This window comes from Protopterus annectens, chromosome 5.part1, assembly GCF_019279795.1.
Source record: "Protopterus annectens isolate FY-2018-M chromosome 5.part1, PAN1.0, whole genome shotgun sequence".
NCBI lineage: Eukaryota > Metazoa > Chordata > Ceratodontiformes > Protopteridae > Protopterus > Protopterus annectens.
The window spans coordinates 732,727,807-732,754,181 of NC_056736.1; the positions used below are offsets into that span (position 1 = coordinate 732,727,807).

A 26,375-nucleotide genomic window follows, 5' to 3' on the forward strand; every position below is an offset into this window, starting at 1 on the left:
AGTATTGGATCACATTTAAAAGACACATTTAGATGCACTCTTATAAATGTATATATATATATATATATATATATATATATATATATATATATATATATATATATATATATATATATATGTGTGTGTGTGTGTGTGTATATGACAAAAAGCTTGTCTCGGATCATTTTTATATATTATTTTTACAATGACAAAGGCTAACCAAATGAATAGCTGTGATGTAACCAGCTCAAATTATTTATGACGTACTATTTCAAAATAGGCAACGAGTGGAAGACAAGATATGAAACGCAACAGGAGCTGAACAGACAGCTAGACAGGCAAATCCTCCTTCTGGAAGAAAAGTTGGATGAAATTCGTGGAAACCCTGCAGGTTGTAATATAGTTTGTTTTTCATTTATTTGATTTTTTTTTTTAATAAAATTCTCATAGTAGTATATTTGACAGCTATACATATTCATTTATTTACAGACAGATTGTCTTCCATACGGTCTTATGATGACATGCCAGTGGTAAGTGTAATATTTCTATAGGTATATAGGCTTTTTTATGAAAAAATATTCTGAAATATACTGGTGTAATTCCTGTGGTCACATGGCTTGATGTGGTTTGTTCTGTTTTGTGGTGGTTAGTTGTGTTAACAGAGGGGGTGGGCTGTGCTCCCTACCATTTATGTCCTCTGAGACTATGTTTGGGCAGCACATCCTCAAAGGACATTGCTTAAATTTCAGGGTACAATGCACAGAAAATATGGTCATAGCCGCTACTTCCAAGATGGCACCTATAACCCTCAGTAGTCTTTATAATGATTTCGACAGCTGGACTGCATCTGAGTATTCTGCTACATGATTAATGCCTCTACATTCCTAAGGCTGTTACCTTTGACATTGTGGCCAGAATCAAGCAAAGTCACCCTTGCATGGATAAGAAAATTTGGCATGGACATGCACCTTGATTCTGTAATAGCATTTAAAAAACATGGATTGTGACTTGACTTGCTTTTAACTTTCAGCTCTCACCTTATGTTAGTCACAAAAGAGGTTCTCACAAACTAGAACACTCTCAGAGTTTCTGCAGGTACCTAAATCCTGAAACAGGGATAAGCTTATGACAAGATATATATTGTGCTCTCTGCCCTTGCCCACTACTGAATTACAAGATGCCTACAGGCAGTACAGAATTATGAGGGAACATTACACTCTTTAGACGCCTTAAACCCTCACATTTTTCCTGGGAAGACTTGGTTGACTTGCGCATGTTGAAGCATAGTGACCCCTAATTTGGCAACCTATGTACTGACATTTAACTCTGATGGCTGCCTCTATGTAACTGTACCAAACAATGCCCATCAAGGATCTGTAGCCCTAACAAAATCTTTATTTTCTTTTCAACTCCAGACAAAGAATAAACACAGTTTTGGCTGTTATCCTCCTTCGCCATTGTAGCCCCCCATTTCTGGAAAAGCATTTCTACCACACATCTGTATTCTTGTCCTATCTTGTTCTCCCACAAGAAGTTGAAAGCTTTATACTGGGTAGATCAAAATATCAGTGTGGGTGACGTTCTGTATTTCTAAAAAAAAAAAAAAATGGAAGGATATTTTTGGATAGTACTTCATATGTGAGCATGTTATATCTATTAATGTTCTGTTGTGTATGTTCATTGATCAGGTGCCCTTAAAGCCACCATGGACTTACATCTGCAGTTCTCAAGTGATTTACCTGCCACCTCTTTGGATAGCACACTTAGTTATCTCTGGTCTTAATTTCTCAAGGAGTCACCAACTGTCTGTATGTCACAACAGGGCTTGATCTTTGAAAAATTATTATTCACAGCTTGTATGCTACCACTAAGAAAAGTCATTCAAAGATGATAGTTAAAATGCTGTTGCTGGGCAGATGACATCACATTGTACCTATTACATTAGAAGATTGCTGAGAAGATTTTCTTTCTTGGATGACTTGTAACAATCTCAAACTCAGTCTAGAAAAATTGGAATCATTAGATGAGCATGCTCCCCTGAGGCCTTCCATTGTTTCTGTCTTGTCTCCTTTGATTTAATGAAGGGGTAACAAGCTAGAATTTGTTTGCCTGGTGAAGAGTTTGCAGATGTACCCTTATGGTATAATGACAGTGAAAGGTCCATGTGTTAGGAGTAAAAATCTTCGTGCTTCCATCTAAGGAACATCTCGAGGTCTGAACTTCTTATTCTGTCCAATAACTTGCCAGCAGTAGTGGATGTTCTACTCTCTTCTTAATTGGATTGTTGAAGTGCCCTTACCTTGTCCTGCAGGACACTGACCTCAATGATTCAGAATCCCACAGCTAGATAATACCTGCTGGTATATCATATGCTGACCATGTAGGCCTCAATCTGCAAAATCTGCAGTGCTACCAGCAACTCCAAGGTCTTCGTTTAATGATCATTGCTTTAGCCTTTCATGCTCTGCTCAACATGAATCTTGTCTAACTAAAAGCTGTTGGAACTCTGTTATCTTGTCTGTCGTACCTTTCAACTGCCTCTGATTTTGGTTCCTATTTTGCCCTGTCCCTTGTAAAATGTTTGAGTTTCTGGTAAATTACTGAAGATTGCAGTCAGTCAGTAATGCCAGACATTAGAGTTTCATACTTCAGTCAGTAAAGCCAGACATTAGAGTTTCATACTTGTCACTGTTCAGAAATATATGTGTTTATGCAAACCTGGTTGTTCTAGTGACTCTTTAAGTAAACTAGAATAATATTTAAAAATTGTCCATGATTCTGGGCTTTTCTTCCTCCAATATACCTTCACCAAAGTTTTTGCAGGGGGATAAGCCCCCCAGCACCCCCCCCCCACATCCCCTGCACATTAAATATACTAACTCTGAGATCGCACTACATTGGAGACAAGGGTACATTTCCCAATTATCACTGTAATGTGGACTCCATTCCACATGTTTCCCATGCTTGGTTTTGCTGTAGGATGTGTTCTTATGACTGCTACTCGACCTGCAGTCATAACAATGGTTTGAGAGATGTGCAATTGCTTCTTCTTAAGTTCAGGTTTTGGTGCTATGCATATTCGTTAATTACAGGTTTCCAGTATATATACTTATGCTTAAAATACATTTTGAAACTGCATTTTTGATTTTATTTTACCTGTGATCTAAGCTGTGTCTGAAGCACCCTGTTGTTTTATTCTATTTTATTTGTTTATTCATTTACTGATCCTGAAAATTTTCTGTTCCAAGGACCATTTCCAGCTATGACCCAGGTCAAATGTAGTCCATACAGAAAGCATAAGTAGAAAGGTTTGTACTAGAAGGGTGAACAGTGGATGAAACACACGTACATCAGAACAAAAATATGTTTAGAGAAGCAAAAAAAAATAGATTGCATCTAGACATGTGTATAAGCAGACAGAAAACATTTTGAGAAGACAAGACAAATCAGCAAACAGCAATGAGGAAGTGATAGACAGTCTGAAAGACATCAGCGTTCTTTTTAGTTGTTAATCAACTACTTAGATAATGTTAATGAGGTGTTTACATGAGAATTTTCTGTTAAATCGGAAAATGAAGCATTCTTAATGCTAGAAAAGCTAAAGAGAATTCTAATTTTATCAAGTATTTATTTGTTTTCTAACTGTTTAATCCCACTAGATACAAGTAAGCACAAATCCTTATTTTCAGATTTCAGTCACTCTGTTTGCTTAAGTGACATGCTCACTTACTCTGAAATCAGACAGTATGAAATGGAGACTGAGACAATCAAACCCAGGACTACATAATGTCTCATTAGCCTCTTGTAACTTTACTTCTCTAATTCTTTGTAGAAAACACAAAGTTTAAATGGCTGTTGCTCGTTTGGAGAAGGACCTTTCATCAGGGGACAAAACAAACTGGAGTTGGATGAGTGACATTGTCTCAACATTTCTGGTTGTTGTTGAGTCTTTCGGCTTTTCCCAGTTAGGGGTCGCCACAGCGGAACTCTAGTCCGCTAATGATTGGCAGTAGATTTTTACGTACCGAGTTGCCAGCTCTGACGCACAACCTTCAACGAATCTCAGCTAAAGCGTCTTCTGTGTGGAGACATGCGTGAATGGGCGTACCTTCGTTGAATGGGCGTACCTTCGTTGAAGGTTGTGCATCAGGGCTGGCAACTCGGCATGTAAAAATCTACTGCCAGTCATTAGCGGACCAGAGTTCCGCTGTGGCGACCCCTAACCGGGAAAAGCCGAAAGACACAACATTGTTACATCAATTGATTTAACACAGATTTTCATACTCATAGGACATTTTTGTTCCACATCTTTTTTCCATCGTTACTTTCTCTGCCACACATCCATTTACCATGACTCCTAGCTATGTCATCAACATTTCTGGTAAAGAAATGAAATAAAATGGAAAGCATAGGGATTGCAATTATACACACAAATGTGTGTTTTCAAGAGGGTCTTGTAATTATGTTATAATTTACAAAAAATCAAAACTAGAACAAAGAATTATGTTACTGACCTAGCCCTCTTCTGTGGGACAGTGTAGTACAGCAGTGTGTTTGAAAGGGTCTGTGACTGGCTCAGTCATCCATTCACCTCCATGGTCTTTTTCTAGGGGAGTATGTATTAATCAGTGTTGTAATGCAGAAATGGTGATTTCTAGCCACTTCCTTTTAGCTTGAGTTTAAGTAACCTGGGGTCTTGATCATGAGTAAAGGGAGGGGGAATTAGAAGTCTGACCAGAGGAGGGATACTTTTGTTCTAATACCACAAACATTGTGCCAGATTGTGCCACTAATATGAGAATGGAATCACAGAGCAAAGTTCTTATTTGATTGGTCAGTCTGTGTCCCCATCCTAGCCTGTGATCATCAATGTTGGTAGGTGATGACATTGCTGTTACAGTTGGCCAGTACAAGGTTCTTGTACAAGACAGCTGGGGCTACCATTCAAACATGAGGTTCCTGTGCAGGGTAGGTGGGCTCCCTTTCAAACAGGAGGTTCCAGTACACAGTAATTGAGCTCCCTTTCAAACATGAGGTTCCGGTACACAGTAATTGGGCTCCCTTTCAAACATGAGGTTTTGGTACAGGGTAGCTGGCTCCTTTTCAAACATGAGGTTCCAGTACATGGTAGCCAGTCTCCCTTTCAGACATGATGTTCCTGTGCAGGGTAGCTGAGCTCCCTTTCATAGGTTCATAGGTTCATACTAGGCTATCTGCCCTAGGGCATTTATAAGCCTAGCCAGAGTGTGTGTTTGGCTCCCATTTTAAATTAATTTTTTTTGAGGTTAGTATACTGTGCCTCTGTCTAACAGTGACACAGAAGTGATTCTCCCATCCACTCATCAAGATTCCTCTTGAAGAGAGTCAATGAGGGACTCTGCCTAACCTGGACTGGGATTTTATTCCAGAGTGAAGGGAGCCTCTGTTATTGAATCTGTCCCTCCAGCATGTCCTATTTATTTCAGTGCTGAGGTTCAAGTCTCTCGGCGTGTAGCTCAATGGATTTGGTTTTTCTGAGGGCATGTCCATTAATTCTGGGTTGGACATGGCTTTATCGTGCCAGGCAGATTGCTCTCTGAGCAGGCGGTATGCCACTGAGTAGAGCTGGAGTTTCTTTAACGGGCAGCATATGGCATCTGTTTGAGCCCTTTGATCCTCTTGGTGAGGTACTTTTGGGGTCTTTCCAGTTGCTGCAGGTGTCTGGTAAGGTACATCCCAAAAGGGCATTGTACTCAATTATGGGCCTGATGAGGGATGGATAACCTCCCTGATCTAGATGTGAATCCCTTCATGATTAGGTGGGCTATATAAAATGTTTTTCTAACCACTTTGGCCACGTGGTTGTCAAATGAGAGATTGTTATCAACTTTGGTCCCAGGTCCCTAATGACTTCTTCTGTAAATATGGACCACCTATGTGAATAATAATTTGACTGTTTTGCCAAAGGGATGACTATACACTTTTGGCGGTTAGCTTGAGGCCATGGCTCTGGCACCAGTTGTCTGTTTCTATGAGGCCCTTTTGGAGGATGCTTGTGTCGGCTGGAGAGTTGATTATGGCACCCAGTTTGCAGTCATCTGGTCACCACAGTCCTTCTGTGTTGGCCTGTACCGCGAAGAATATATACCGAACAAGAGAGGTCCCAGGACTGAGCGCCACTTGTAACTGGTTTGGAGTCTGACATGGCTCCAGCAATTCTAACCATGTGGGTTCTGTCCTTGAGCCAGTTTGCAACCCATCTAGTGACATAGGGGTTTATATTTAAGCTGGTGAGCTTATCTATAATGCCAGTGTGGGTATTATGTCGAAGAAGGCTTTTGTCAGGTAGGCTGTGTGGACCACCTTCCCCTCAATGGCCTTGGTGACTGTTTCAAAGAAATCAACCAGGTTTAGAGCAGGATCTGCCCTTAACAAAGCCAAACTGGGTAGGATCCAGTGTCTGTAGGTCCCCAATATCTTTATTTATGAGGTCCATGATGATCCTTTCCATAGCTTTGCAGACCAAGCTAGTCAGGCTTATGGGCGATAGTTTCCCAGATCCGTGAGGCACCACCTTTGTGGAGAGGGACCACTGTTGCTGCACGCTTTGGGTACATATCCTGTAGTAAGGCTAAGATTGAACAGTAGTTTTATGTTTGGGTTTAGCTCTTCTTGGAGTTCATGTAGGGGCGCAGCCGGGACACCATCTGGTCCCATTGATGCTGTGTTTTGCTGGAGAGACGTCTCTTACCTGAGCATCTGAGATGTCAGGGGGCAGCACTCTGTTGGGATAGATATTTGCCCTTTTGGTGGGAGAGGGGAGAAGTTTGCACTGAACCTGTCAGCTAGGATGTTGGCAATGTCTGTGGGCTCGGTGTATTTTTGTCATTTTGGACTAATTCTGAGCATATCTGGGAATTCCCACCCAGGTTCCTAACATAACTAAAGAAAGCCTTGTGATTATCCTTAGTGTACTGTGCAATTTTCTCTCGAAGCTGGCCTTAGGCATTTTATGAGTGCCCGTAGTTTTTGCTAATACTGATCAGAGATGCCTTCCCTTTTGGGATTTTGCTCTATCATGTAGTAGTGTCCTCCTTCTATTGTATAGTTTGTTTATGGGGTCCACCAGACAGGACGTCTGCCTTTGGAGGATTGGGTCTTGGTTTTATTTGGGATTGCATGATCCATGCATTCCTGAAGGTGTTCATAGAATGCGTTTATAAAGGATTCTGCAGTCTGGGCGTGTTTTTACAGGCCGGGGCTTTGGTGATTTCGCCTCGTTTTTGGGCGTGTGGTGAAATTTTAGCAGTCTGGGCATTATTTTCCACAGGCGGGGGGGCTTTGAAGGATTTTGCCTCAGTTTTGGTGTGTGGCTGCTTTAAGAAGTTTTTCACTGTGGTTTTCTGGGCAGGGGGTGGGGTCGGGATGTGAATATCCAGTGAGATTAGTTTATGGTCTGATCTTACCAGTGAGGGATACACTTCTGGTCTGGAGCATAGTGTCCCCATGTTGGTGATGATCAGGTCCAGTATGTTTTCTCCTCTTGTGGGAGTGGTGACAAGTTGTTCCATAGCATTTGAGTTTATAAATTCTAGGAACCTTTGGGCTAGGGTGAACATGATGTTCCAGTACATGGTAGCTGGGCTTCCTTTCAGACATGATGTTCCTGTGCAGAATAGCCAGGCTCCCTTTCTGACCTGATGTTCCTACACAGGGTATTTGGACTCCCTTTCAAACATTAGGTTCCAGTACATGGTAGCTGGGCTCCCTTTCAGACCTGATCTTCCTGCGCAGGGTAGCTGAGCTCCCTTTTAAACATGAGGTTCCTGTACAGGGTGAACGGGATCATTTTCTTAGACAGATTGAGGAGCCTGGCAGTCTGGGAGGATCTTAGTCATTTTGTCAGTTGTGTTTGCCTGGCCCTTTTTGAGGATGTCATCAGGGTGCCTTCAACAGTAGGGTACCAGATATGTCCCTCTGAGAACAGGCTCCTGGGCAGATACTGGAAAAGCTGGGTGTCTCCTGTATTGCCTTTGAATACATTAGGGATTCCACCGGATAAGTTAGTAACTCTTGCCTGGGGTAAAGAAATCTTGTTTACTCTACAGACTTAGCTATCACTGTGACCATCATAGGACAAGAGGTTTAGAAGGACGGATTAACAAACAGAGATGAACCAAAGTCTTTGGAGAGCTAATGAGCACATTATTTCATAATGCTCAGTATCCTAAATCAGATGAATTATGGCAAAAGCCCATTTCAAACTGGCCATCAAATGGGTAAGATCAATTCAAGGTACAGAAGGACCTCTTCATACCATAATTAATAAAGGTTTCTTTAAATAAAATTCCTTAGTGGTACCACTACAATTCTTCATTTAAATTAATATGCTACCAATCTTAAAACATAATTTAACAGCCTACTATATGCGCATTTGGTAAATTTGCAGCAGTTTCCAAATACAGGCAGAAAAGCAATGACAGAAGTAGACAGAACTTCTACATCAAGCACAATAGCCCCACAACTGCAAAGTAATGCTTAATGCTGACAAAAACAAATATGCTGTATTTAGCACTCAAAAGATTCACTACTATCACAGAACTCTAGGAAATCCAGTATCCCAAAAGCTTGCATAAAGAGTCTGGATCTCTCATTAAAGGTCTCAGGACTTTCATATGGAAGTAAACCAGCAGCATAGCTCACAAACTATGGTCTGTCACTATACATTATCCCTAGGAAAAAGCAGTAAACCTAACGGAATTAGATTTTACTTGTGTTTGACTCCCTAGAATCTGGACTATTACATGTTCCTTATTTTGTTGAACCACCTGTGATTTTGTCATCTTTATATAACAGTGGTTATACTTAAGTGTTAAGTCTGCAGACACTTTTAACATTACGGTGTCTCTAGTTTATTAATTTCAACTTTTATAGTTTTTTTCTCAGAAATGGTTTCACTACAGACTAGTAAACTGTATATTTTTAATTAGTGGATTTAAAGAAAAAACACAGTAAACTTGACTCTGAAAGTTTTATTTTTCACTGTAGATATTATTACTTATAAATGCTGCATTCCTGTAGTTGTTACATCGTTTTACCCATCTGTGTACTGTAGCTAGTCAAAATTTGTAATTTGTGTATTTTACAGTCAGTCAAAATCCATTAATCATTTTAGTATGCAGACCAACCTCATGTTTGTTTTATTTATCTGAGAGCACAGACTTGGCACTAGGTGGCAGTGTTGTGTGACATTAGACACAGAACAGCCTAGTTTAGAAGAGCTTATGACACACTTCAAAAATGGCTGCAAAAAAGTAAAGCTTCATAAACTGTGGCAGAAAAAACAGTTAGCTTACATTTTGTCAAATAGTGATATTCAATGATTGTAGAATAGAAGTTACTATACTTTTACTGGATTATACTTCTCTTGTCTACTGGAGAAGAAAGGCTGAGCAATTTCTAAGTAAAATGACTGAAATCATGCGTTGTGAATGCAATATTCTCCCCAGAGTTCTATGTGAACTGTGTTGCCTCAACAAAGGAACAAAGCACTCTTTTCAGCCACAACTTCAAAGCTGCTAGAACTTTTTAATTATATCCAAGCATACTTGGTCTGACAAGTTATTAGTTTCTTAATGCCAAATTCTTTTCATTTCTAGCTTTTGATGATGATGATGGTGATGATTTTGATTTGTGCAAATTCCATTGCTACTGTCCTTAGGATAAACATAGTTAGAGTGGATAAATTATCACTGTTTCGCCAGTAGGCATTTTCACATATGTGGCATTTGATCAGTTTTTCAACCTTTAAAAGAAGTAGCATAAAGGTCTTCCCGAGGAAAACACATTTCTGTTGAGTGTTTATATGGACTTGCAGCTCTGTTACATAAAAGGGGAAAATTAATTCATCTTATTTAATTCCATTTTTAATTAACTGTTTGTTTTCTCCTGCTGGGATTTTGCATATGATTTTGAATACCTTGAAGAATATTTAGAACGATTACATTTAATTCACATTATGAATTAACTGATTTATTGTTGGTATCTCTTTTTGAGAATATATTTTCTATTTTACCTGAAAGCTATGGATGGAGAAGTGCCTGGTTATTATGGAGGTCTACCGCCCCCTTCTATCATATGATGCATAATTCAAGACATAAACCATAGAAATTTTGGGGGTTACATAAGGGAATTGCATGAAGTAAGAGTGGGGTTTCTTTTCTGAAATACTTAGCAGAATATGTAATCTTGCATACATAAGACTGTAGGTTCTGGTAATATTTTATCTGATGTTAATCTTCGTTTATTTCTTACTGTTGGGATTTGGTTCCAACCTCGAAACTGAGATGGACTTTTTTTTCAAGCTTGCGTCAGCCAAAAACCCCTCGAGCTAAGATTTTACCCATCATGCCCTTCTCCCTGTTACCTCAGATCTAGTTTGCCACGTTGCTATTCAGCCATGTTGAGACGTTCCTCTCCAGCTAAGTGTATATTTTGATAATTTTTTTGAGTTTTTTTCTCACAGAATTCTTAGTTTTTCGATTTTATTAAGTCTTATCTTCTTTTCTTTATTACCTGTACCCTTTTGGTATCTTCTACTACCTTGTTGGTAGACTTTTCTCGCCCTCACTTGGGGCTTGCTACAGTGTGTGTGTGCCCATTTTTCAAATATTTTGTGGATATAACGTCTGAGAAGAAAGGGAGCCCAGCCTTTAAGAGGTGTTCAGAGTACGGACACAAACTGCCTCACTCTGACATGCATGACTTGTGTGTCTACTGTTTGGGCATGCCTCATCTCACAGTGAAGCCGTCCTGTCAGATTTGTAAAGGTTTTTCTGCCAGGACTTTAAATGAATGTAAAAATAAACTAGTACTAAAGGGTCTCCTTAAGACCTCTTTCTGCAAGGCTATTTCTGGGTCGCTGGATTCTTCTCCTCCTTTCAAACAGCATAAAATGTCTAAGTCTCTTCCATCATCTCCCTCTGGAGACCCTAAGGAATTGAAGCATAAAAAGGATAAATTGTCAGAGTTGTCAGTGCCAGAAGCTGCTTTGGCACTGACTTACTTGACTCTCTCTGATTATATCTGCTGGTCCCTCTACACCATTGCTTTTGACACAGACTTCAGCCTTCATGGTGCAGACTACTGTGGCACCGACTAGTTCAGTGCAGACTTTCTTGGCACCGATTGGTATATCGGTGCAGTCATCTTTGGCACAGACTGAAGTCTCGGTGCATACTCCTTCGGCACCATCCATTTTATCGGTGGAGACATATTCGGTGCCGACAGTTTTCTCAGGGCAGACGCCTTGGCACCAACAGTTTTCTCAGTGCAGACCCCCTTGGCACTGACAATTTCTTTGGTGCAGGCTTTTTTGGCGCCGATAGTTTCGCTGCAGACAGCTCCAATTTTGACAACACCATTCTCGGTGCAGAATCTTCCACACCATTGATTTTAGTGCATACCACTTCTGCGCCGGTTTTAGTGGTGCAGACTATACAAACACCGCCATTTTTAGTGCAGACATTACCTATTCAGACACCTTCTTATAGTGGTCGTGCTGGCCCTTTTTTGGACATGCCCGAATCACCTTTAGGGTTTTCAATGAGGACTACCAGAAGCCTTTCTGAACATGATGTGGTGCATCTTATAGACCAGCTGCTTTTGGCCAGAGGAATTTCTGCCCCTTCAAAAGTGTCTCTCCCCTCTGGAGTCGATCACACTTCTCTACAGACTCCTACTTATACTCCGACCTCTGTGGAGGTTTTGAGGCATTCCTCCTCGGGTGGGTTGACCTTTCCAGCCTTGGAGAGGACACTGACCACTGCTTCTCGGCCACCTCTGTCGGAGACTACTACTTCCTCTAAGCCTCAGCTGTCTCAAGTTGCAACCCCCGGACTCCGGGTGCAAGAGTCTTGGGCCATTCTACTGGAGATCTCGTCCTTGCAGCCTTCCCCAGAGTCTCCCACTGAGGAAGTCCACCGCAAGACTATGTGTAAGAGGAAGCACATGGACTCCAAGGAAGAGTCAGTGACCGAAGACACAGATTATGATGATGGGCCCACATTCACCTTCTGACGAGGTTTCCTTTGGTGACATCCTTGAAATTTTAAAGCAGAGAGGTGAATGGAAGTCGTCTAACCCTTCCTCAGAGGAGTCTGTGTTCCTGCAGGCTTTTAGTGCCAGGCCCCCTACCTCCTGGGCTACCCCACCTGCCTATGAGCTTGTCAAACTCATCATGCAGCATGCATGGAAAGCACCGGACTCTGTGGAGGCCATAACTTGTAGGCCGGACAAAATCCTTTCTCCCCCAAAAAAGTTCCCCCATTGGTCGAAAGGTCTCCCAGTAGACACCATGGTGGTGGCTGCCATTATAAAGAAGGAACTAGATGAGGAGAGCCAGGCTGTTCACCCACCCAGTAAGGATTCCCGGACAGTGGACAGTTTAGGGAAGTGAGTCTTCATGTCATTGACTTTTGCTCTTAGGTCCTTGAACTACCTGGCACATTTCATAAGGCTACAGAGAGACCTGGTGTCTGAACTCCCTGAGACCTTGGCAGGAACAGTTTCTGATGAGGTGCGAGACAAGGTGGCCTCTCAGTTAGCAACTGTAGAATCGGTTTCCAATTCCTCAATGCATTTGATATCACACGCTACTGAGGGAGCGGTGAGAGCTGCGGGTGCAGGCATAGTCATGAGACGCCATGCCTGGATGCACCTTTGTGACTTTGCAGATCCCCTCAAGGCTTCCTTCCTTAACGCCCCTATTGAGACCACTACTTTGGCTCCAAGGTAAAAGATACATTGGCCAGATGTGAGCAGGATGGTAAGACCCTATCTGCCATGGGTGTCCATTTATCTTCTCCTCAGTGGTTCTTCTCAAGACATCAGAAGAGTGAGAAAATGTGGCACAAAAAGTCTCAGGGTCCTTTCCATGACTCTCAGGCCCTAGAGGCAGGGGGGGGGATTCTAATGGAAGACACCCCTTTCGGGGCTGGGGAGGTCCGTGAAACCGGGGTTCCAGGGAATCTTTCTCTGGACAGCCCTATCAGTGATCCTGAGGAGCAGCCCAATTGCTTTCCTCTGGAAGCAGTCGGGGGTCATTTTTCCTTGTACCCTTCTGCCTGGCAAACTATAACCACAGATGCTTGGGTACTAAGGCTCATCACTAGAGGATACCATATTCCTTTCTTATTCACTCCCCCCTTACCCAGAAGCTTACCTGACATACCACCCAGTCAAAGGAAAGCCGTAGCTATAGAGATATCAGAGTTACTACGAAAAAGAGTCATCCAAACAGTCCCCCCAGACCAGACAGGATCCGGCATCTATTCAAGATTCTTTTTGGTGCCAAAAAAGACAGGGGACTGAAGACAACTCTGAATCTCAGCACCCTAATCAAATTTGTAAAGACGGAAAAATTCCGGATGGTCACGGTTCATTCTATACTTCCACTTTTGGGAAAAGATGATTGGATGTGCTCCATAGATCTTCAAGACACATACTACCACATAAAGGTGGAAAGATGCTCAGGAAGATATCTTCGCTTCCAGGTGGGAGCCAGTCATTACCAGTTTTATGTACTACCCTTCGGATTCTCTACAGCCCCCAAAGTGTTCACAAAGTGTATGGCAGTAGTCACAGCTCACCTGCGGCTTCAAGGATTCCAGGTGTTTCCGTTTCCCTACCTAGATGACTGGCTCATTACTGCCCCAACAAGATGTCTACTGGATCAGGCCTTGACTTACACTCTAAACACTGCACAGCAGTGTGGAATATCGATAAACTGGAAGAAGTCAAACCTTAATCCGAGTCACTCGTTAAAGTACATTGGAGTGATTCTGGACACAGTGGCTTGTACAGCCTCTCTACCAGATCACAGAACTCAGAGGATCAAAGAACAGATTCAGGCAATACTTTCCCAAAATCTAGCCTCAACTTGATCCATTCTTTAACTGCTGGGATCGATGACAGTCTCCATCACCATAGGCCCTCTAGCAAGACTACACATGAGGCTTCTTCAATGGCTGCTTCTTACCCAGTGGTACCCATACCAGCCCCCTTATCTTTTCTGATTTGAATAACCAAAATTTGCAAACAGGACTTGCTCTGGTGGATGTCAAACAACCCTCACCAGTGGTCTTGCCCCTTCAACCCTCATCAGTCCAACGCCACAGTGACCATGGATGCCTCTCTGATGGGTTGGGGGGGCTGTTTCAGGGAAAGACAGTACAAGACACTTGGTCACAGTCAGAGGCCCATCTGCATATCAGTGTCCTAGAACTCAGGGCAGTGCTACTAGCATTGCAAGCATTCCAATCGATCCTTCCATCAGGAACTATTGCATTTCAGTCAGACAACATGGCAGTAGTTTGGTACATCAACAAACAAGGGGGAACCAGATCATACCCACTCTGTCAGAGGCCATGAGAATATGGCAATGGGTGATAGCCTCCAACCATTTTCTGATAGTGAGAAAGAAAAGAAGAAAGCTACTCAGTGCCATGAATTTCTAGATATTATAGCAGCATCTGAAGTGGTAGTACTGTGTTTAATCAAACTGTGATTAAGCAACAGAACATTTTGTGGAGACTTGCTTGTTTTCTTCATATTGTGCAACCTTGGGGTAAGTTATATTAAGTAAGAGAGCCCCCCCATGTCACCCAAGGCTTTTATTTTACTGCTTTTTTTAATTTCTCAATACAGTGGACTGTCGCTTAATCACAACGCAGTTAAGTATAACATTGCCACCTAAACATTATTCCATATTTCTGCCTGGTAATGATCTTCATACCATTTCCTTCTTTATACCTCAAACATGGTATAACTGGCAGTTTTTTGCAGTTGAATTTATTAAGCATAATTCACAATACTTTACCGACTGTTGGCACTGTCCAGAGTCCTATGGAGACTACTTTCATCCTTTCTGGTACTGGTCAGTAGCTGCATGCAGGTGTTCTAGAATCTACAATCCCATAAGTCAGATGCTGAAAAATAGGCTGCCATTTGATCTAATCTTGTTAATGTTTTAGGTGGCAGTTGGCATCCACAGTATGTCCTTTATCCATGATGACATGCATTTTATAATAATCGTAAGATTTGATAACAATGCACCTTCTTTTACTTCAGACTGCATATAAATTCTGGAAGTGTGGTAATGATTCTTTCCTCACCATAAACCGACTGTAGCTCCTCCTAAGATGTCAGTATGTAGACACTCAGTAACCCAATCCATTGTTGATCTTCTCTGTAATGTGTTCTCTGCATTTTATTTTTCATATTAATTTTATTAATCTGAAGATACTGGAAATTCATATCAGTGCTGATTTTTCAAGTTATGTTATACTCACATCAATTAATTTTGTTCTCCCAAAGAAGCAGGAGATGGACAGTGCTAGCAACAAGGGATTTCTTCCTGATTAGCTATATGGTGCCCAAAGCAGACATACCCCAGAGACAGACATATATCTGCCAGTGAACATGAGGATTAATAAAGTTAACGTTCTAACTTGTTTGTTTGCAGAACACTTTGAAACAGCTTCTTAAACAACTTGATTTGGAGAAGAGGAGCCTTCAGAATGAGTTGGATGATTATGAAATGAGACTTGAACAGGAAGCAAAGGTTGGCTTTATCTACTCTGTTTATTTATTTAGCTTGTTAATAGGTTAAGTAAACTGGTTGAAAGCCATGATCTGGGCCAGGAGGAAGTAACAACATTTTAAAACAACATTTACAAACAGATTACCTTCCGAGTTACTTTTCAAATCTACTTTTACTTTCAGATTACATTAGAGCTAACTGTTATTATATAATTACACTAACATTGTGCATTTATTTGAATATTATTTACACAAATCACTGTATTCAGTAGTAACACTAGTAGGTTTATAGATAAGTACTAGGCTAGCTGCGCTTTTGTGCCCTTATAAGCTTAGAGACAATTTTCCTTTTGGTGTTTGAATTAACCTTTCTCATATAACTAAGAATTTAATAGCTAGTTTAGGGTCTATATCAGTTGAGCGAAAACCCCTTTACGCAAATACCTAAACATAGACCCCAATACCTCAAACTGTGAAAATCCCGAAATCACTAAACTGCGAAAAATAAAATATCGAACTATCATAGTCAGCCAACCCCACCACCTGCTACTTAGTACCTACCCAAACAAAATAAATAATCCACATGCATACATTTAACAAAACCCTACTTCCAACACTACACTTAACCCCACATACACAACTATCTATGTACTATCCTTAACCCCTCCCTAACCCTAAGGTCCATAACTACCGCACACTTCCCCTACAGACATACACCCACACAAAATAAATACATACATACAAACACTTAAAAAAAACCTACATCTAACACTACACTCAATCTTACGGTTCTATATTAGAACATCGAAGTTTCACAACTTTGAATGTTATAATATCGACCCCTATTCAGCGAACGCTGAAAATAGTGAAGCTGTGGAACACCAAATTTCTTCCTAGGGAAGGAATTTGGTTGGCCGTTCCTGTGTCTTCGCTATGTTCAGCACAGTGGTGGAAAGTTATGGGTCGGGATCAGGTAAGTGTGCGATTGTGTGGATGTGAGGGTTAGGGTGTGGGGTAGGAGAGTTAGGCTTAGGGCGCGGGTCAGGTAAGTGTGCGATTGTATGGACATGAGGGTTAGGCTGGGGTAGGTGAGTAAGGGTTAGGGCACGGGTGAGGTGAGTGTGCGATAGTGACGGACCTTAGGATTAGGATTTGGGTTAAGGTAAGTGGATAGCTAGTGATGTGTGTACAGTTTAGTGTAGAGTTAGATGTAGGATTTTAGGTGTATGTGTGTGGATTGCTGTTTGTTTGGTGTGTTTGTGTTGTGTGTATGTGTGTCGGAACAGCAAATTTTTCCCAGGGAAAAAATTAGCTGTTCTGCATCTTCGATATTGTCAGCGTTCGCTGAATAGGGGTCGATATTAGAACATTCAACATTTTAAAAAGTCGATGTTCTAATATAGACCCAAATCTTACATACATTACCTATCTATGCACTTACCTTAACCCAAATCCTAACATTAAAGTCCTATCTATCGCACACTTCCCTTACGGAGCTATACTGCAGACGGGCCAACCAAAACAAATCGACATTTCGGAATTTGTGGTTTTGGATGTTCAAGGTTTACGTACTTCGTACAATACGGTTCAACGTATTCTTATTTGCCTAATAGGGTTTTCGCTCAACTGATATAGACCCCTAGTTTAGTTGTACTTATATTTGATTGTTATTTACACAAATCACTGCATTATACAGAAAAATACAAACACTAGATGTTTCTATTTACACTGATTACGTACGTGAAATTATGTATAGTTATGGTTGCACATTGATGAATATAGTGTGATTTTTAGTAGGATAGTCTATGCACTGATTTGCTAGATCGAACCTGGTTCACTATACAAACTGAAGTTATATTTGGTAGTAAGGAGTACTTCAAGAGCTTTCAAAAGAGAGTTAGTTTGCTAGATTTTTGCATTTTGCCTGATAGACTATTACTCATTGCTACCGTGGTATACAGGGAAGTTTGTAGTTCTGGTTTGTCTTGACCTCTTAGATTATACCTGGGGCTTTTGACATGGAGAGTGGCTTTTATTTAATAGCTTTTAGGTTAGAGTAGTAAATAAGTTGCCCTTGCCTGAACTGGTAAGCATTTGGTTTTCTGTTTGCTGTCACAGTGGTGTTCCCTCTTACATGGTATATGAATACATTTGAGTATTTTCTTCTCAGTTGTTAGTAGGATAGCAATATTTTGTTGGGAATTTAAACATATTAGCGGTAAGCCATAGTCAAAATGTGAAATGAGGACATATTTAGCTTTTGATGCCTGGGAGTCTGTAGAAAGGAGGTGGGAAACTCTATAAGATAGTTAAAAATTCCTTTAGAAATTTATCAAAGCTTTGTTCTACATAAACACCAAAGGATAACTTACCTGCCATAATGCCCAGATACCTTTGTAGTTGAGATGAGGGAACTGATATTCCTTCTAGATCCTTAATATTTGGAGGCTGAGCTTGTGTAAGTCTCTTCTGAGTTCCTGATATCATGACTACAGACTTTTGATATTAAGAATTTAAGTATTAGAAGTAAGACAACATCTCTTTCAACTTTATGTTCTAAAAGCCCACATTTGCGCTTTTCCTGCCTTTCCTGTAACTAGTCTCGTCCAGATACAGATTTGCTGTATCCAGGACTGCATGTAAGCTTCTGAGCCCCCAAACCTTTCTGTGTTGGAAGGAAACCTTTTAGCTTATCAGTGGGAGTGGTAAGCACTAGGTAGACTATCTACCACAAGAGGAGTGGTTTCTGGCCCAGAATTTATAGCTTATTGGCCGTTTGGGCAGGTTTTTCATGTCTTTCAACTTTCTGGTTTAAAAACCCACATTTGCGCTTCTTTTCCACCTTTCCTGTACCTAGTCTAGTCCAGATACAGATTTTCTGTATCCAAGACTGTTTGTAAGCTTCTGAGAGGTGCCAAAGTCTGCACTTCAGTTTTCCCTTAGATCTGCTAGTTCTCTCCTCTCCTGCACTTTTACTAGTTTATTAGTCTAGCACTTTACCATACCAGACTTCTTCTAGTAATTATTGTAGTACACAAAAGTGCTACCAGCAGTAAACTTTCTACAAGGAAACAGCTCCAGTACTTATTATTAATCCCCACCCCTCCAGTCATGTCTAAAGATCAGTTCTCCGTGCTTTCTCCTATTAACCTGGTGAACTTGGGCATCCTGAAACAATGTAGCAACTGCCTCATGTACACAGACAACCCTCTCCACTTACCTCCCTACACTCAGACTTGCAAGAGATGCACTTATATCTGCAAACTGGAAGCCACACACTCTCCAGCCAAGACCGGACGGAATAGCTGGTCAAGAGGAGAAAATCAATATGTGCAACACACCACATGGAACACATACCCCTCCAGCACACACACCAGCACTGCCTTCACAACAAAATTACAAACCACACACTCACCTTCACGGAGGCTGTCAATAAAAATTTAGCAAAACAGCAAAGACCTCCAAGGCAGAAACGCACTCGACCACCACAACACAACACTAATCACGAGACACATAACTCTCCTAAACAGTGTGCCATTCAATCAAAGCCCCTAAGGCAAAACAGCATGCTCATCACACTAGTCGTAGGTGACTCAGTAGGGAGGTACACTGATGTCCCACTCACTAGGTTGAATAAGGAGAAAGTAACAGTCAGCTGCCTGTCAGGTGCCAGGATCTGCCACATAATGCATGAAATCAGATCCCTCAACAACAGGTCCAAATAGGACTCTGTCATTGTACATGTGGGTGTGAATGACCTGAGACATACCCCCCTGGACTGCATGAAAAGACACATGGAGGACCTCTTGGATTATGTAGCCCAGGCGGGCATGACCCTAGCCCTGAGCAGCATCCTACCATCACTCAGAATGATACCACAGTACAAGCAGAAAATGATTGATTTCAAAAATTGGCTAAGTTTTTGGTGTCATTCTAAGGGGATCCAGTAGCTGTCTGCCTCGGATGACATGACTGACAGACCTCGATGCCTTGCCAGAGGTGGCCTGCATCTGTCACCCCTGGGCTTCCGGATATTGGCCAAACCTCTTGCCACCACTATAGTGCCTTTTTTAGGAAGTGTTCCAAAGACCAAATTACCACTGTGACAGCTACAAACAAATGCAATCTGAGGATCATGCTGCTCACTGCTACAGGTCTAAATCTCAAAATGCACTCGCACGAAGTACTCCTTAAAATGGAGAACATAAACATTTGTGCTGTAACAGAGACCTGGTTCAAGGCAGCAGAAAGCACCCCTGTGCTACCAGGCTACAACTCATTCCACACTTTTCGTCCCCAGAACTTGGACTGAAGCTCCAAAGGTGGTGGTGTTTCCATATTCATAAAGGATGCGCACACCTCCACACTGGTGGCCCAACATAACACATCAGAGATACTTCAGGTGCAGCTAACATTGGGTAAGACAGTGTTTCAGGTTGTAGCCTGTTATAGGTCCCCAACCATGTCCCAAGACTCACACTCCATGTTCCTAAGCACCCTGGAGAATATTAAGGTCCAACCTAACACTGTCATACTGGGCGACTTCAACTACCCCTCCATTAACTGGGAAAACTACTCATGTATCAAAACATTTGCCCAATGTTTCCTGGAATTATTTACAGTGCCCTGGACCAGCTCGTTCTTACCCCACTAGAAGTAGCAACATCCTTGACCTGGTCATTACTAACATGGGTGACCATTGCTCTACACCAATAGTCAACTCCTCCCTGGTTAGATCCAACCACAAACTAATCACCTTGGAAATCCACATCCCTCCCCACCCCCGCAAAGGTAAGCCAAAGGTAACCACCATGAAAAACTTCTCCAAAGCTAACTTTGGTCTCCTAAAAACAGAGGTTGCTAACTTCACAGCACCCGTGCAAATGGTGAATAGTTGCATGACTGCCGAATCATACACCAATGCACTGTACGAACATGTACACAAATACATGGATTTCGCCATACCCAATAGAATCAAGATGCTCTTTTCCAAAAAAGGAAGCCAATCTGGTGGTCCCCTGCCTTAAACAAACTCCACAACAGATGGAGGAAACTGATGCGGAATAAGGTGAAGTCCCAAGACTGGAAAAAAACCCTTATCAGCCTCAACAAAAAGTTGAAATCCCTCATCAAATCCTCTAAAGCTAGCTATGAAAACAGAATTGCAGCAGATAGGAAAGACAACCATAAGGCCTTCTATATTTATGTAAAGAATTTCCATGGCAATACCTAGATTTGCTCTGAGTTACTGCACAATGGTACCTCCTGTACTGAGCCAACAGATATTGCCAGTATACTGGCTGACAGATTCAGTGCCAACTTTACCCATCTCTCCCCCCAAAGGACCAATCACAATATCAGTAGATTGCCAGGCACCCAGTATTATTGCTACACAGGTTAAAACAGTGCTGTCCAAGGCCAAGAATACAGATTCTATGGGACCTAACAATATCCATGACTGTGTTCTACATGAACTGGCACCTCACCTGTGTTCCCTGTTCAGTCACAGCCTCACCTCAGACTTTGTTCCTACTGAATGGAGCACTGCTACAGTCATCCCTCTCCACAAAGGAAGAGTGACTATAGACCCTGGGAACCATCGCCCCATTAGCCTGACAAGTCTGATATGCATAGCTATGGAACGCATCATCATGGACCTAATAAAGAAGGATATAGAGAATCTCCAAACTCTGGATCCCACACAGTTTGGTTTTGTGAAGGGTAGATCATGCCTGCTCAACTTGGTCAACTTCTTTGAATCAGTCACCAGAGCTGTGGATGAAGGCAAGGTGGTTCATACAGCCTACCTTGATCTGGACAAGGCCTTTGATACCATTCCCCACTCAGGAATCAAAGAAAACTCACTAAGTTAGGCATCAACCCTATATTGGTGGGTTGCAAACTGGCTCACAGATAGAATCCACAGTGTGAAAGTAGTCGACTCCAAGTCAGACTGCTGACCAGTCACGAGTGGAGTCCCACAGGGATCGGTCCTGGGTCCTCTCCTGTTTGGTATCTACTTCTCAGAAATCCAGGCCAACATGAAGGGACTGTGGCTGACAAAGTTCACAGATGATTGCAAGTTGGGAGCCATTATTAACTCCCCAAGTGATGTTGACATCGTACAGAAAGGCCTCACTGAGACCAACAACTGGTATCAGAATCATGGCTTTAAGCTTAATGCCAAAAATGTGTCTTCATCCCCTTTGGGAAAAACCCACTTCTCATGAATTACCGCATCGATGGTAGTCCACTGAACACAGAAGGCGTTATAAGAGATCTGGGAACACAGGTTGACAGCAGCCTCTCTTTTGACCACCACATTGCCACTGTGGTCAGAACGTCCTTCTCTGTGGCACATCTCATTATTAAGGGTTTTGCATCCAGGAAGAAAGAGGTCATTGTCTCCCTCTACTCTTCCCTCATTAGGCCAGTCATCGTGTACAATGCCCTATTTGGCATGTACCTCACTAGACACTTGCAACAACTGGAGAGGTCGCAGAAGTACCTCAGGAAGAGGATTCTAGGCCTTAAACACTTATCCTATATGGACAGACTCAAAAAAACTCCAACTACTCTGTGTCTCATATCGCCTACTTAGAGGCAATCTCTGCTTGAGTAACAAAGCCATGTCTTACCCAGCTCTGTTAGAAATGCTACATCTAAAGAAATCCCAATCTCTCCTCACCACATGCTCCAGAGACTTCAACCTCATTAGCACAATCAACAGAATGTGCTGGAGGGACAGGTTCATAATCCAGAGACTGCCCATGCTATGAAATAGACTTCCCATACATGTCAAGCAGAGCACCTCAATGGCCCTCTTCAAGAGAAATCTTGATGAGTGGATGGGAAATAGAAACTTCGCCCCGGGGATCACTCCAGTGGCTCTACTCGACAGAGGCACTGGGAACTAATGTCAGATGGCACGATGCCAGGATAATTCTATGGGCTAGGCTTGTAAAGGCTCTAGGGTCATTAGCCTAGTACATACGTATGAACCTATGAACTCAATGACTGGACAAAATCCTCTTATAACTGTTTTAATGCATTGATTGGTTTATGTCTTAAACACAGTATCATCTGCATAATGTATACAGGTGGTGTTTTTGGAGCTCATAAGTTACACAACTGATAAAGAGAGAACATAGCAGAGGCCTCAACACTGAGACCTGGTGGACTCCTTTTGTTATATACCCTATCTCTGAGATAGCACCGTTAAAGTATACTACAAAGGTCCTTTTTTAACTTTATTTATTTATCACATCACTAATTTGTGACATGAATTCCCATACATTAGTAAAAATGACAAAGGAACAATCGCAGTAAATTTTCAGTCATATTGTGCATGTATTATATATACAGTTTCCATCATATATCTGTTCTGTACTCTTTGTGCACTAGAACATAACATATTTACTTTACAACTCCTACCGACCTTCTTAATTTAGTCATCTAATTGAGCATTGCTTTGTATATGTTGTTCCTGAAAGCATCACTTACTTTTGTGAAAGTACTTCCTCCATCTTTTAACAATTCCATCTCTTATTTCCTGTATGATATTCATTCCTTCAATGACAACATGTTGAATCGTTGATATCTGCTTAGGTGTAATTGCTTTCTTTGGCTGCTAATACTATTAAACTTATAAGGCCTTCCTATATCTTGACAATTCTAAATGAAGACACCAACTTAATAGCATTATTTCTTAGTTAATACAACATGATCTCCCACCAGTTGTGTCAGGATATGCTGTTGGAGTCCTTAACCTTGGTTAAATTCACACATTCCCAAAAATCTGTTCCCAGTTTCTTCTCTCGTTCCCTTTTCTTCTCTAACATCTACTTTCTGTTTGAGGAAAATTCCAGTCTACTTGAAGAATAAGATATCTGTGTAAACATTTCCAGGCAAATATCCTGAATCTTCTGGATTTTGTAGCATACCTAGGTGGCTTATAGATTTCTATCAACAATGAAACATGGATAGCACTCTTGTCAGCATAAAAACAACAAATAAAGTTTATTCTATACAAAAGTCAATGTATTAAACGATAAGCAGACTGGTTTCGACCAAAGCCATCCTCTAGTGCTTTGTTTGTACATACCATTAAACATTCCACTGCTAGTTTTAGATTTACAGCTAAAGACAAGATATGTTATCACACTATTAATAAATTAAGATACCATGATATTTTAAATAAAAAGAATGGGGGTGGATTGTCAAATCGAGTGCTCTGTTCCCTACATGTTTAAATAAAGTGCTGTTATTGGATTCATAGGTTTTGGGGTGGGGTTCCTTGCGCACAATTTATTTATTCACTGTTGTTTTAATTCATAGGTTTCATAGGTTGGTACTAGGCTATCGGCCCTAGGGCCTATACAAGCCTAGCCATAACAATGCCCTGGCTGTTTCTTCCTACACTATTTACTTACTGGACCCCTGTCTAGCAGGGCAACTGACATGATCCCCGGGGTAAATTTCCTTTCTGCCATCCAATCGTCAAGGTTCCTTTTTACATGTATGGACAGTCTATTCCAGAGTCTGGGGAGACTCTGGGTCAGGAACTTATCCCTCCAGCATGTTTTGTTTATTGTGATGACAAGGTTTAGATCCCTGGAGTGTGTGGCTCTGAGGGATTGGGATTTCTTTAAGTGTAGCATGTCCAGCAGCTCTGGGTTTGACAAGGCCTTGTATGTTAAGCAGAGATTGCCTCTGAGTAGACGATATGCGACAGAGTATAGCTGGAGTTTTTTAAGGCGGTCAGCGTAGGACATCTGCTTTAGGCCTGTGATTCATTTAGTGAGGTATTTCTGCGGCCTTTCCAGTTGTTGCAGATGTCTTGAGAGGTACTTACCAAACGGGACATTGTATTCTATAGTGGGTTTAATGAGGAATGAGTATAGTGGGGCAATGACCTCCTTTTTTCTGGAAGAAAAGCCCTTAGTGTTGAGGTGTGCCACATAGAACGATTTCCTGACAGTTGTGGCGATGTGGTTATTGAAGGTGAGACCACTGTCCATCTTTGCCCTTAAGTCTCTCATCACACTTTTGGTGTTTAGTGTACTGCCACCTATGTGGTAATTCACGGGTACATGTTTTTTTTCCAAAAGGGGACAACTATACATTTCGTGGCATTGAGCTTGAGCCCATTGCTCTGGCACCAAGCATATGTTTCTATCAGGCCCTTTTACAGAATATCCACATCATCTGAGGATTCAGTAATGGCTCCCAGTTTGCAGTCATCTGCGAACTTTGTTAGCCAGAGTCCCTTAGTGTTGGCCTGTACTTCAGAGAAGTAGATGCCAAACAAGAGCGGTCCCAGAACTGAACTCTGAGGTACTCCACTTGTCACTTGTCTGGAGCTGGATTTGGAGTCGACTACTTTTACAGTGTGGGTTCTGTCAGTAAGCCAGTTGGCAACCCATTGACTGACATAGGGATTAATGTCTAGCTTAGTAAGTCTGTCTATGATTCCAGAGTGGGGGATGGTGTCAAAGGCCTTGGCGAGATCCAGATAGGCTGTGTGGACCGCCTTATCCTCGTCCACGGCTCTGGAGACTGATTCAAAGATGTCAATCAAGTTCAGGAGACAATATCGGCCCTTCACAAATCCAAACTGGGTGGGGTCCAGTGTTTGAAGGTTGCCAATGTCTTTGTTTATAAGTTCCATGATAATACGTTCCATGGCCTTGCAGATCAGGCTTGTTGGACTGATGGGGTGGTAGTTCCCGGTATCCAAGATGGATCCCCCCTTGTGGAGTGGGATAACTGTAGCTGTGTGCCACTCAGTGGCAGCTATTTTGATATTGCGGAGATGAAGGCTTTGGCTGAAACCAGTCTGCTTGTCATTTAATACATGGATTTTTGTATGGAATAAAATGTACTTGTTGTTTTTGTGATGACAAGAGTGCTGCCCATGTTTCGTTGTTGAGTACTTTGCTGGCTGTGCACTTTGCTGTACTTGCGTGGAATTGAATTTTGGTGTTGTTATAGATTTTCTACCATTTTTTTTTCTTTTTGTAATTTGTTGGTCTAAATCTTCTTTCCTAGTCTTATCTGACTTATTCGTACACTTAGCATGTAATATTTTATAAATTGTAATAATCATCCCGTTCTTAATAACTTCTTATTTTCTAGATTCCCTTGCAAACATAAAAAGCTCATCTCTGACCTGCGGATTAAACGACTGTTTGGCTGCTTCCCGTTCTGTCACTTTTCCCTACTGACTTATTAGTCTTCAGTAACGCAGGTCCGTTTACAGTTTCCTACAGTTAATTCCTTTCTTTAGCTACCATGGCAGCATCTTTTTCAATCCATACAACTAAATATTTCATATTTAAACATGGGTTTTGCTGACCTAGATCACGTGTTAACACTTAATTTACTTCTATAGCTTTTGGTGTACCTTTATTTATTTTAGAACCCCAAAAGATTTGAAACTGTCTTACAATATCCAACACCACCTTGTTATCATAGTTAGGATTTGTCAGCTATTTGCACTTTCTGATGAAATCCCTGAATGCAGGGAAGAAAGCGCTCAGTCGTTTGTTATTGTGAATAAAAGTCTTGAAGAAGTGATTTCCAGCTGTGACAGTGTCTGTTTTCAGGATTATTAGTGGACTTTACACTGTTGGGCTCAATTCTGTGTTATTAATTTTTGAAATTTGCCAATTTGTTACATTCCTAAAAAAAATGTTCTCCATTACTATTACTTTCTCATCGCACCTCCAACATTTGCTACGTACCTTAGGAAAAAATCTCTGAAGTCTGCTTGGGATATAAAAATACCCATGCAAACACTTCCATGCAAAAATCCT

At 41.5% G+C, this 26,375-nt stretch overlaps 1 protein-coding gene across 1 annotated transcript in view; it reads left to right on the forward strand.

Moving 5' to 3' along the window:
* LOC122803631 (coiled-coil domain-containing protein 169-like) overlaps positions 1–26,375 on the forward strand; it is a 404,533-nt gene that overhangs the window by 175,251 nt on the left and 202,907 nt on the right. Inside the window, exons 3-5 of the mRNA XM_044073370.1 lie at positions 260–370; positions 469–509; positions 15,482–15,580. Of these exons, the coding sequence (XP_043929305.1) occupies positions 260–370; positions 469–509; positions 15,482–15,580 (251 nt within the window). The remainder of the gene's footprint in view (positions 1–259; positions 371–468; positions 510–15,481; positions 15,581–26,375) is intronic.